The sequence below is a fragment of the Acartia tonsa genome, chromosome 11 (assembly GCF_053477335.1).
Source record: "Acartia tonsa isolate MP-2025a chromosome 11, ASM5347733v1, whole genome shotgun sequence".
In the NCBI taxonomy this organism is placed as follows: Eukaryota; Metazoa; Arthropoda; class Copepoda; order Calanoida; family Acartiidae; genus Acartia; species Acartia tonsa.
Genome location: NC_137270.1, coordinates 33,723,520 through 33,736,828, shown reverse-complemented (window position 1 = coordinate 33,736,828; position 13,309 = coordinate 33,723,520). Strand labels below are relative to the sequence as shown.

General features: G+C 31.8%; 3 protein-coding genes across 10 annotated transcripts in view; all 3 read left to right on the top strand.

The window, feature by feature from the left end:
- Positions 1-4,164, top strand: part of LOC145332624 (deoxycytidylate deaminase) — a 22,823-nt gene extending 18,659 nt beyond the window's left edge. Inside the window, exons 6-9 of one of the 6 annotated variants that reach the window (XR_013884239.1) lie at positions 1,445-1,525; positions 1,756-1,802; positions 2,737-2,882; positions 3,994-4,164. Coding sequence is in view for 1 of the 6 variants with exons in the window: in XM_080177635.1 (XP_080033761.1) it covers positions 1,445-1,525; positions 1,756-1,802; positions 2,737-2,797 (189 nt within the window). In the remaining 5 variants the exon portion in view is untranslated. Of the gene's footprint in view, positions 1-1,444; positions 1,526-1,755; positions 1,803-2,736; positions 2,891-3,542 lie in introns of those variants that run through there. The other 5 variants (XR_013884238.1, XR_013884237.1, XR_013884236.1 and 2 more) reach the window with 5 other exon arrangements.
- On the top strand, positions 4,103-13,052 carry LOC145332625 (RNA-binding protein 1-like). 2 transcript variants are annotated; one of them, XM_080177637.1, is made up of 8 exons: positions 4,103-4,217; positions 5,765-5,836; positions 8,663-8,719; positions 9,043-9,104; positions 9,849-9,950; positions 10,568-10,631; positions 11,484-11,699; positions 12,135-13,052. In XM_080177637.1, exons 1-7 carry the CDS (start codon positions 4,173-4,175, stop codon positions 11,538-11,540), a joined length of 459 nt encoding a protein of 152 aa, XP_080033763.1. In that variant the 5' UTR covers positions 4,103-4,172; the 3' UTR covers positions 11,541-11,699; positions 12,135-13,052. The 2 variants fall into 2 exon arrangements, with proteins under 2 accessions (XP_080033763.1, XP_080033764.1); XM_080177638.1 differs by having other exon boundaries at positions 11,484-11,738.
- The window catches only part of DCP2 (decapping mRNA 2), a 50,350-nt gene continuing 50,092 nt past the window's right edge, over positions 13,052-13,309 (top strand). For both annotated transcript variants that reach the window (XM_080177633.1, XM_080177632.1), the window contains exon 1: positions 13,052-13,309. In XM_080177633.1, coding sequence (XP_080033759.1) covers positions 13,242-13,309 — 68 coding nt within the window. In that variant the 5' untranslated portion in view covers positions 13,052-13,241.

The following is a 13,309-nucleotide window of genomic DNA, read 5'->3' as shown; positions in this document are numbered from 1 at the left end:
ACAAGTTACTTAAAAAACATAAAAAATAACGTCCGGTTCATAATAGGACAGGTTTTCTATAGATTCTTTTTAAAAAAAATAAAGAAAACCGTCCAGTTTACTTACAATATACACATAATCTCACGCGTAAATACCAACTAACCATACAATATATATTTATATATATAAAAAGACCATTCTCATGTAATTTATGTTGCAAATCACTATCTTTTTTAGATATTGTCAAATAAAAAAAGTTCGGTCAGGTCAATGTTAAAATTCTTTATCGCAATCATATCTATCCAATGCCTAATATATTCTACTAAGACATATAAAAAGATCACTACTCTAGGTACTATACTAAATATTTTATTGGTCATTCTTTGTTGTTATGTGTATTTTGTTGTATAAAAAGTTTGAAGTTTTATTAACTAGTAAATGCTATCTAAAGTTGTATTTATGACAAAAAAGTTTTTGCCATATATAACATGCAACGAAGTTGAAAATAAAAATGAAAAACTCATTTTTTAAGGAAAATACCTGGTCAAATCTTTTAATTTTAATCAATAACTTTATATTATACACTACTACGTTATTTAAAATAGAAAAAACTTACAGTTCACTATTTTTTTTTAAAATGCACTTCGTGAAACTATCCCTTTAAATAAAATATAGGAGGAGTTGAAAGAAAAAACTCAAGACGCTAATTTTAGCCTACCAAATAAGAATTCGGAATCCGTTATTAAAAAACGGATTCCGGATTCGGATTCCAAAATTGGGCGGATTCCGGATCCGGATTGCCAACCCTAGTATTAAACAGCCCATTCTCTGCAATTTTTAATTATTAGGTAAATATTTTATAGTACAAAATTATTGTTTATTTTCTCATCTATCATCAGAAATAGATGGCTGATTTTTTTTTTAAATCTGCTTATTAATGAGTATATAATCTTGATTTGACTTGGTCCGTCAGTCTGCCTGTAATGGTCTGGAGGATATTACATTACTTGGGGGATTAGATTTCTTAACTATTAATACATAGTCAATATACATAGTTATCACAGGGCAAATTTTGCCATGTATTCGCACATTGCATGAATATTTATAATATCCATTCCATTATGATCAATATTACCAAAACTTTAAATGGGGCTTCAGGACAAGCGCAGGAGTGACAAACGTCGGAGTGTACTAATGCTGGAGTGTCTAAAATATTATGTTAATTGAGTATTTTTATACAGGTTAGGTTAGGTTAAAATATGAATGTATAAATAAGCCTATCGCAGAGGTTAGGCATTTAAAAAACCTATAAGATTGTTTAAAATATGTTAGGTTAGATTGAGTGTCCACTCCAATATTTGTTCACTTCTCCATTTGTCCTAGGACCTTAAATAGATGTTGAAAGTGCATTGTCTTATCCTTAAAGATCCATGGGTGAAAAGTTTGATTGATTTTTTTTATTCAGCTAATAATCCAGAGTGGTATTAAAGAAGTGATATATTTCTCTGATAAACACAAGGACAAAAAGAGCACAATAGCTTCTAAGGTAAATATGATTTAGATTTCCCTCACTTACAGTTACAATGTATTTAAACAATGTAGAATAATAATAATAATAAAAACTTACAGAAATTAATTTAATATTACAGTTATTTAACCCAATAATATTTTTTTACAATACTTTTGTTTCAATTGAGATTGGTAAAAAAATTGAAAGCAAAGTAAAAACTCAATACCTAGGTAATTATAGAAAATTTTTGATATTATTCTTTTTAGAAACTGCTTGACATGGCTGGTGTTACATATAAACAATTTGTACCTAGGTAAAACTTTCTAGAAGTATATCCTTAGATAAAAGTAAAAGGATGTCTATAAGTGTGTCTATAGCTTACGATCTCGTAACTGCTAAACCGAAATTATTCTACTTTACAGTTTATAACTATTTTGGGCAGGGTGGGGAAAAACCCAGGGTTTTTTTAAAAAGCCCAGCCCAACCCAACCCAAAAACCCTTAAAAACCCAGGGTTTTAAGGGTTTTTATGGGGGTTTTATTGGGTTTTTAAAAAAAAACCCTGGGTGGGTTTTTTTGGGTGGGTTTTTTGTATGCCCACCCTGATTTTGGGGTAGGTAACCTCCACCAATCAAAATGAAATTGCTTCTGGAAAAGAATTGGTACTTCTCTTTAAATATTTGTTTTTATTCTGCAAGTTTCATATAAAGTATTATAATCGGGGCATTGCCCTACAATTTGTTTCTCTCTTTATTTATCTTCTCTCGATTTCTCAGGGAAAGGACAATTAAGATATATTTATGTACAGCCAAAACCTTTGACAAAACTTTCTATACCTACTAGTATATGTAGTTTACATCCCAATTTTCCCTCCATCCTTGCGATTTCTAAATGTTTTGTTATTATCTGATCCAATCATCCTTGTTTATATATCTCAATAATAATATTTCCAGTATGGCTGTGAAACTGATTAATATCCGCTGGATTAGAATCAGTTCTAAGCCATTCCGAAAAATCATGTATCTTATCGTTTTATATCCAGTTTTCAACAAATATAAAAATGTACAATAAATGTATTAAAACCAGTTTTGTTAACCCGTGCGTTCGGCATCGCGAGGGCTACAAAACTATTTTTAATCTTATAATTATACATTTTTATATCCGCGGAAAGCTGTTTATAATACGATTCGATAATTAACTATGTATTATGTGTTGTATATATGTATCAATTTATTTTTATTTGTTAAGAATGCAAAAACTCACAATTGATTTCTTCCAAGCAGACTCTACAGTCTTCCAAACTCAGTAACATACAAGGGAGAGAGGGGAAAAAATATTTTGCCTCCAACTTAACAGCCAATCAAAAATGATCAATATTCTGCATATTATTGCACGTACAATGTTATGCCATAATCCTATTTTATTAAGTAGTAAGTTTTTTTTGTCTGAAGCTAAAGATTTCAATAATTGCTGAACCGATAGAGTTCTCCCTTAAGCTTTATATATGTCCAAGCATGGTTTGAGGCTATTTGTTTTTTTAGAATTAAGTGTTAGGATGGTTTTATACTATTTCTCTGTCTATCCTCTACATCGGATACGAAGCCCCTAGATGCTAGGGGTGCATTCACTAGTTCAAGGGTGTATTGTATATTCTGCACAAGATAAATTTTTTCCCCTGCAGCAATTTTTTTTATTTTTTCCCCTCCTAGTTTTTTCCAGCAAGAAAGGGGAAAAAATAGAAAAAAAATTAAGAACTTTTTATTTTATTCATTTTTTCCCCCACCCACATATTCTTTCATTTTTTTCACCAAGGAGGGGAGAAAAATGGGGAAAAAATATTTTAAGTTATCTTAATTTACCTCCCCTCCCCCCACCCCCCCCCCAAACCACATTTTTAAAATTTTTTTATCCCCCCTTTAGCAGGGTCAAATTTGCAGAATATACACCCCAGCACTAGTTTTTATTAACTATAGTAGATATAGATAGATCCCCAATCAGTAAATAGGATCAATAAGAACACAAGAATATGAATTTTATGGGCATATTTTTATTAGAAAATAAATACAAAAGGCAATTAGGTATTTCCATTTCATCCATATAATGTTTAAGAAATCGCCACTAGTAGTATTAAAATGAATCATTTGTCACTAAATGGAAACAAAAAACCATCGTCTGCTATAAATTCCCTTTAAGATGACGGATCATACATGTACAAAAGTTGTAGTTAAAAAAATTTTTCTTGAAGTGACTTATCACTACTCCTAGAAATAATCTCAATGAAATTATGCAGTATTATATTTCATTCATCATTTTTTCATAAAATCTTCATTATTCTCATTATCATGTATTGCATTTGCATGTACCTTAAGTTAAATATGTCTGAATTGCATGGAGGGAGGGACAATGGACAGGCGGTTATCATATTCGTTTGCTTAAAAACTTTGGGTACCTTCATTGAATTTTGTTTGGGTTGTACAAACATTCAATGTCCATTTTTTTATGAAGATTAAGAAATACTTTCCTCTTTTAACAAATACCGGTTAATAATAATGTAATTATGTGCCTAATTTGATAAATAAAAACCTAAAATTTAATTTATATTTTGTAATAATCTTATGTATATTTTTGATGCTCTTAAAGGCCTATTTTTATACTAATGACTTTAAAAATTGCAGATTTTCAAAATGTCGTCGAGTAGAAGGCATCAAGACTGGCCAGTAGAGAGCAAGGTGATACAAGATTTGGTTTTTAGTGACAAAGTTACTCTTTACTTGACTGTGTCAGTCAGTAATCAAATAGAGAAAATTAGATTTTCTCTCGGCGGCTTACTTTTGGTAGAGATATTCCTTACCTAGGATATCTATTGTACAATTTGCTTGTTCCGTCGGTCTTACTCAAAACAGTATAAACATATGTTTATTTGTTTGTTAATTAAAGGGAGTGTGAACGTAAAAATTTCTCATCTGATTATCAAATCTTAACATTTTCTAAGCACATTTTACTTCACTGATCAACCAAAAACGTCCTACTAACAAAAATATCCAGGAATAATGCCTTGATTTTATGGTATTTTTGGAGGGGAAAAGGAAAAAACAGGGAAAATCTGAACGTTTTTGTTTCTTATAATGTTTGTAGGGATATTTAACTTGTCATATACAGTTGAAACAATTTACTTACTGTTAAGGATTTATTTTAAAAATTGCCAATTAGTTTTTTAATAACGTAGTAATTAGGTAATAAAGATCTATTTTAAATTCGTATTATTGACAAAAAAAATACCTCACTGTCTACAAAGGGTTGAATCTCAGAAGTTTTTAAAAATAATAATATCCTTTTTTATTGTATTGGACAATAAATAACCCACTTTGGAGAATTGGTTTACACTTTTATCAGACTGTTTATAAAGAAATATTGCACTTTCATTATTTACAAGGGGGGGGGGGGGCGAAAGTGACACTTTTTGAAACCAAAACTAAAAGTCAACAAAGGAACTCAACTAAAAAAAGAGTTACAGGTCTGAGATTTTGAATGGCAGTTGCTTTATAGGGGTAAAATATGGAACTGTGAGGAAACGGTGGCGCAACCGCCGTTTCCCGCCGAATTTGCGCCACCGTTCTTCACAGTTCCATATTGTAAAAAAGTTTCAAAAGGTGTCACTTTCGCCCCCCCCCCCCCCCCCTTTGTAATTAAAGGTGGGCGAGAGATGGGCCATCTAAAGTTACTTGAATACTAATAAAAAAAACCTGTTTTTAGCTTTGTTATTGTATTTGGTTTTCAATAAAAAATATTGCTTATTTTATCAATTTCTAAGTAACTATACATTGTTTTAAAGCAAGGATTATGTTAAAAGTCAGCTTAACCGTTAGGAAAACTCAAGAACTATGTGAAAAAGATTAATTTTAGCTATAATGGGAGAAAAAAGCAATTTAATGCACATTTATATAGTCCGGAAAGTTTCTTCCTTTCCCTGGACCTTATACAAATCGGCGGGAAAAGCTTTTTTTTAAGCAAACAAAAGCGCGTTTTGCTCTATCTGAGAGATATTATGAATGAGATAATGTTAAGATTTGATATTAAGACAAGAAAAATTTATGTTCACAGTCCCTTTAAGGTTTATGTTTTTTTGTTATGATTTATCATTTCTTCTGCCTTTTCTTTCTTTATGATCTCTTATCATCGAACATTTGCCATATAACTTTGCCTGTTTGGTCATACTGACATACATGATTTTTATTTTGTTTCATAACTTACTGTGGATGTTGATATCCCTATTTAGGTTTATGTTGGAGGGTTAAGAAGTGACTGTACCAAAACTGATATAGAAGATGCTTTTGAAAAATATGGACGGGTAAGACTTTTTATTCACTGTTTAAGCATTTGGATCATGGGAAGAAAACGAAGTAGCGGGTTTTGTCGTATTTTCACAGTAGCTTTTGATAGATTATTTTAGGTTAGGTAAATGGGATTGACTGTCCCGTAGGGTTATGTAATAGGCACCGCGCCTAGAGTAAGAGCCCCCCGCAGGGGCTAGAAATAGGAGAAAAGCTACTGTGACAAAATCCGCTACTTCGTTTTCTTTTCATGATCCAGCATTTTTATCAACAATAGGTACCTACTAAAATAAAATAGAGGTATATTTTCGTTTAAAATGGTGATAGAATTTTTTGGTTTGGGTTAATGTCAGTAAGGGATGGACAATGGCAGATTTAGACCTTCAACCAAATTTTTAAAGCAAATAAAGGATTTTATTTTTATTTTAGGTTAGGTTATTTTAAGTAAAGGTTTGAAGAGTCTTGCAAATAGTACCCGGCAGAGCTAAGGTTACTCTGCTGAAATATGTTCAGAAATTAAGGGAGGAAAAATGATTTATTTATCTTCTGTTGTCCAAACCCTGGTTATCTAAAATTTTTGCCTACTTTTTCTGCATGCAAGTTCAAATCTTTTGAGATTTTAGAAATGTTATTACCTATAGTATTTAAAAAAAAAAAATATTGAAGCAATAAAGGGAAACTCAACTTCACTTTTTGCACATTTTGTCACAACGTCGGTGATTACTGTAAAGATCTTGTAAACTGTGTATTTTTAGTATCCAAAGAAAGCATTTTTTGCATCTTTAAAAAGGTTTTATGAAGCACAATTGAAAAACTTTAATTTATTGCCATCAATGCTTTGTTTAGTGGAAAAAAATCTTTAGAAAAATTCATTTAAGGCTTCTTAAACCTGTTTTAGGAAGCTTTATATAAAATTTGAGTTATATTTGCATATGTCCTTGAGACTAGGTTTACGAGATCTCTACAGTTTACAACACCCATTATTTAATTTTTAATTAAGTAAATTTGGACCATAATTGCTTCTATAAAGGTGGTTGGTGTACCCTAGCTCCTCCATCTCCTCTCTATAAATGACCCATGGATTATTCACCTACCCTCTAAAGCTGTTCTTCTCACCAACTACTCGCTCATCTACGCTCTATAGCTGCTCAACAACTACTCACTGGATTTGTCATCTACTCTCTCTAGCTAGCCTACTGCTTATTAAAACCTGAGACCATCCCCTTTCTATCAGCCAAATCTTCCGACTTGGTTTAGGGGTGTCATTGTCAGAGCTTCTTGCGGACCCGAAATCCTTTCAGCCATCTACTTCTCCTCAAAAAAAACCTACGCCATTCACATAAATATTTTATTAAATTGACAATAAAATTGCGGTAAACTATGAGTAGGTAGGAATTACTTTTGGTAACAGTTTCAGTTTAGTTTACCGAAATTTGGCGGGAATTTATTTGAAACGGCACCTAGCTCTTACAAAGAATTTGGCGCGAAAATTGGGATAATTATGGCGGGAAATATTAAATAATGTAGTTTGAATATAGAGACGTTTTGTATTTTCTTATCTTACTCTATTGGATTTTAATTTATTACGTATGTGAAGAATTTTTTTTTACATAGTACCTATTAAAGGTTCAAATATTTAAGTTCACAGAAAAGTGTTATTGATGTGTTCTTGAAAATTTTTATTTGAATAGGTTTATTTATTTTTATTTAGATAGGATAAAAGATATAATAGAAAATTTTTATTATTTAAATATATTTTATTTTGATTTAAAAGATTCAAATGAGAATTAGAAGGACTTCTGTATTAGTAGTCAAATGCTTTATTGAGGTCTTAAAAACATTGTATTTATATTTTATAGTTTTTACACTTTCAGCCAATTACATTTCTTACTAGCTTCCTATTTATAATTTTTATGGCACTTACACAGTTCACTCGAAGCGACAGTAAGGTGATAAAAATTTCCCAGACATAAGGCCACTTGTTTCTAAAATGTCCCAATGAACATATAAATTCAGTGGAAAAACGAAAATCTTAAAATGAGGCCTTTTTGAGAAATTTCAGGTTCAATTTTCATCCCCTAGGAGTTACCGCATTATCATGACAAAAAAAAGCAAAGATTATCTATGTAAAATTTTGAACAACTTTGCTATTATGAAGTCTTTCATAAAACCTCTCTATATATGATTTACTTAAGACTGAATTTCCGTGACAAGCAACTGATAAAAATGGCCATTAATCAACTCCCTTCAGGAGTGGTTTTACGAAGAACCTAATAAAAGCAAACTTGTTCAAATTTTAAAAAAAAATAATCTTTGCTTTTCTTGTCATGATTATGCGGAAACTCCTGGGGATAAAAATTGAACTTGAAATTTTCAAATCTAATTTTCTCAAAAAGGCCTCAATTTAAGATTTTTGTTTTCCACTAAATTTATATGTTAATTGGGACATTTCAGAACCAGTTGGCCTTATGTCTGGGAAATTCTTTTTCTCTTACTGTCGTTTCGAGTGAACTGTGCTTAATACCTTCAAAACAATGGTCTTAATTACCGTGTGTTATTATGTTTTACACATATTGTACGATTGACGTAAGGATGGTAATATTTTTCATTTCAAAAAGGTAAACGTTTCCAGGAAAACTTATCTTGTATATCAATGTATTTTTGGACTTTAAGAAAGTGTTTGACGAATCAAGTTAATTTAAATTGTATTTAAAAGTTTTAAAACATTTTATTTAAGAGTACCTACTAAGTTTATTGTGGAAGTTTCATCTAGGATAGTTCCTTTCAAATTTATATATAATATTAATTTCTTTTGTGAGTATTCATATGTTTTATTGGTTTAGATTTTGAATGTTTGGATAGCACAGCGACCTCCTGGCTTTGGCTTCGTACTTTTTGAGGTAATCACAATTTGAAATTTAATATTATCAGAGCAGCAGTAGTTAAAATGTTTGGACACTGCTAGATTTAACTTGATCAATCAATATTAAGTAGAAGTTTCCAAAGTTTTTGAGCTAACAAATAAGATGACGTTGTTAAAAATCTTTGGTTAGTAGAGTTAAACTCAGTTTAATGTCTCCTCTCTCCCCTCATCCGAGAAAATCATGTTAATGAACTAACAGAAACACAATTTTAATTGTAGAGTAGATCCGCGCTAAAAAAAATATGGATTTTTTTAGATTTGAAAGAATGGAGAAAATTAAAGATATTTTTTTCTTTTAAGGATGCCATGGATGCAAAGGACGCAGCCAGAGAATTGGACGGTGGCAAAGTTGCTGGTCACAGGTATCATTCATTAAAATTGTTGTTTATTAGTCATTTCTCGGGCTAGGATCGAGATACTGATATTTTGAAAGTTTGGTTCCTGATTCAGTTATTCTACTCCCTAAGACCTTTTTTAGAAGTACCATGAAGCCATAGTTCTGATTCAATAAAATTTACCCCATGTTGGGGGGGGGGGGGGAGGGTCTAAAAGAAAACTTAAAATTAAATTGGCAATACTAATCCAAAGTGGTTAAATTTTTTTACACAAATGTTTTTTCACCAAATGCATAATAAATGCAACTAATTGGAATAAAAAATCCCCTACTCTGGGGTGTTGCATCTTGTTTAAACTATAGGTAATGCCTCTGATATGCAAAAAAAATCTGAGCTAATTTTTACTATTATAGGGTAGCGTGGGGGAATACACTACAACTTTGCTTATCTGAGAATCTCTCGCAAACGTTTAGAATATCGTTAAAAGACGGTTTTTAAAAAGTTGGTAGCGGTGACCGAAATTGCACCCCCCGACCTTACGTTAAAAAAAAAACTTTTGTCAGTTTGACTAAAAATAGCATTTGACGACTGTTTGCGGTTTTTAACTATTTTTAGGTGTTGTGAATTTTATTCTTGTTGTTTTCAATGGGGAAGAAAGCTATGTACTTAGTTAATTTCAGCGTTCTACTTCTGTTTTAAAGTCAAAGAACACATACGTTTACGGCAAACCAGCAAAAAAATGTCCCCCTTTAATCTGCTGCTATTTTTCAGGGTTAAGGTAGAGATGGCTCGTGACTTTGGGGGAGCTGGAGCTGGGGGTGACAGGGATAGAGACAGGGACAGGGGGCGTAGATCCCCCCCACCAAGACGCAGGTAGTTATTTTTATTTATCTACTATATATCTTTATATTATTATTACATACAAACATACATACCTACCTACTACTTTGTATGTAAAGATGCAGAATGGGACTAGAAAAATGCTTAAAACTAAACCAAGTCTTATCTGAAAATGAAACTGCCTAAAACCATTTGGAAGCTTACTAAAAATATGGAACTCATACGGTTCTGCAGTTATTGAGATCTTAAGCTTCAGACAAAAACCTTTACCACTTTATTTAATTGGACTACTTTGTATTATAAATAAGATATCATATATACCCGCGACCGTGGCTTAACACCGCGTCATATCTAGAGACATTTAAAAATGTCCCTACTGCTACTATGTCAGGTTCGGGACATTCAAAGTTAGGGTAAGAGGAATGGCTTGGTCTTAAACAGGCGCACCTCATTATCATGCACAGTTAGGACTTTTCAGTCAAAGGTCATGCAATCTGATGGGTGTTACTTAACTACCTGATAACCCGGGTATTTGGCTCCCCTTAGTTAACCTGGGTTGTTGGACCTGGCGGCGTTTGAGTGTCTTGGAGAGCATCCCCGCCGGTATGAGGTAACTGAGGTAATCTGTTAACATCGTCTATCTGTTGAAGGTCTCGGAGTCCCCCACCAAGAAGGAGGTCAAGATCCAGATCTCCAGCACAAAAACGACGCAGGAACATAGATTCATTATTAATTTTGGGATGTAAAATAAAGTATCCTAAGTTTTATACCTAACCATTTTTTCTTATTCGTAGACTCAAAAACTTTACGCACTTTTAACAGGGTTTCGGATCCGGATCCGCATATTTTCGAGTCCAAGGATCCGGATCCGCAAAAAAATGCGGATCCGGATCCTTGGACTCAAAAAAATGCGGGAAAAAATGGAAAAATCTACCTAAATTTATATAAAATCTCAGACATTCTCTTGATGAGAGCCAATCTTTAAGGTTTAGGGTCAGACTTAAAAATTAAAAGTATTTTTGACTTCGAATTAAAGAAAAAATATCATGAAAAGTTTGGTGATTTTATTTTTATTGTCAAGGATCTGGATCCGGATCTGCACTGACCAAATTTTGAGGATCCGGATCCGCAAAAAATCAATGCGGATCCGAAACCCTGCGCACTTATATTGAATCTTTAAAGGTTGGTTACAATTTTACAATGTCAACTTTCAGGTATTGTTCAAGGGAAAAGGAATATAGCAATGGCATGAACAAAATCATTTATTAAAAAACTAGAATATTTAACAAGGAAAGCCTTATAGATGCAAAAACTAAATACTAATAGTGCTGTTTTTATATAAACTACCAGAAGCTATGCCCCCTAGAAGCCTCTAGGGGCACTTAGAGAATTGAATTACATTACTTACAAAAAGAGATATAAACCTTCCCAGGACCTATGTCCTGTAAAGGAGAACTCGAACGGTTCAGCGTTTAGCGAGATCCATGGTACAAACAGACAGACAGACAAACAAACAGACATCTATTTACTAAGGATTTATATTAATGAATCTTAATATCAATCAGGTCTCGAACTCCAGAACGTAAAAGAAGAGACAGATCTGACGAGAGAAGAAGAAGATAAAATAATAATTCTTTTGATATAATTGTCTGTTGTTGAGTTTAAACCCCTTGCAATTTAGTTTAATTTCTAATGTCCATTTTAGTTTAAAATTGTATATAATAAAATAATGCAAAAAAAAATTATAAATAAAATAAATAAACCTTAAGTATTTAAAAGAGGGTGGGTTGATGTTTCTTACAAATGTGTCAAATTACTCATGTGATTGTTTGACATGAAAAACCGATATAGAATTGGATATTTTTGTGCTTTCACACAGAGTGCCTCTTAAGCACTGATGAACTCCATACCACCTTATTTTTAAAATATATTGATAATAATTGGGAGTAGGTTAGATTGTTTCCTTGCCTAACCCTTGCAGGGACGCCTAACCTTGCTGGGCTACCTAGTACCCAAAAAACTTAACCTAACCTGATCCAAAGTAATAATCAAACAAACGAAAAACAAAGGGTCATCAGTGATGAACAAGTCAAGTTCGTACGTGTGGAAGCGCTAAATATTTGTTTATTGGTGTTATTAGTAAATGCTTAGTAATGGCTTTTATGCTTAATAATTCCTTTCTAGCTTGGTTCTGCATTGAGTAATTTTTATACACAGGATAAAAAATACTCTCCACCCTCTTATAAAATAACGTAGCACAAGTTATCATTTGCTCACAAATTAGTTTTTATTTTGTTTTTATAGTTACCACTTCACAATTTTTTAAACACACCAATGTGTTATAAAATGGGAATACTGTATCAATAAAAGTATTAGGATGTCTGTCTGTCTGTAGCTTGATATCTGGCTAACCGCGGGACTGATATGGTTCTCCATTACTATTAGATGTATGCATCATTATTGTTGGTCTTTAATTTCACAATGAAAAAATTTCTACTTATTAAATTTATAATAATATGATTGTACATGTGAGTCGTACATAGGGGCGCAGCCACTAGTATTCTACAATTAGTTGTCCCACAAAAATTGTAAATAGTTTGATTTTTCATATTTTTTTTGTGTTCATTAGTGAAGCTACTTTATAACCAGTATTTGTCCAACAAATTATCAACCCCCTTTTTTAACTTTGTACTTACTATAACGAACTGAAAAAGCACATTATTTTCAAATAGACAAGCTTGCATGCAAAGCTGTAATACGATCTACTGTTCTCTTTTAGTCAAATTCATTATCAGCTTTTTTCTGCGCTTCTTTAAAAAAAATTTCTATATTTTTTACTAATAACCAAAGTTTTTCAATCAATTTTTAAATGTATTATTTTATTGACCAATTACCTAAAAAATAAATCTATAAAAAAATATTGAAAATCCTCCTAAATTTTGTAAATGATCTGAAACATGTTTAAAATTGAAATCAATTGCATATCATTAATGATATAAAATAAAATGTATGTAAATATTTTTATTTGTTACTTTTTGAAATTTCAGACTTAAATAATGTATTTATGACGACCTATTTGCTTAGCAAATACTGAATTTATTATTGAAAATTTTATAATTGCCATACAAGAAACAATAAATGGTCAAAACTCTGTTAAAAATAAACAAAGAGCTTACTTGCTTCTAATATATAAAAAAAAGATAAAAATAGCTCTAATAAATTTTACAATATAACACAATTAAACATTGCAAATATCGGCCAAGTTTGAAAATAGCAATCAAATATTAACCAATCACAGACGACTAAGATTACAAAGAGCCTAGAATGAGCCAATCGCCACAATACAAAGAGCACAGTATCCCTGTTGAGATACTAGATGAAATTGCTGCCAG

Bases quoted from the DNA above. Each gene is read 5' to 3' on its own strand.
- LOC145332625 (XM_080177637.1), top strand. From the start codon at position 4,173: ATGTCGTCGAGTAGAAGGCATCAAGACTGGCCAGTAGAGAGCAAG. The intron at 5,837-8,662 runs GTAAGACTTTTT...TTATTGGTTTAG, and splicing joins CTTTTGAAAAATATGGACGG to ATTTTGAATGTTTGGATAGC. The intron at 10,632-11,483 runs AACATAGATTCA...ATATCAATCAGG, and splicing joins CAGCACAAAAACGACGCAGG to TCTCGAACTCCAGAACGTAA.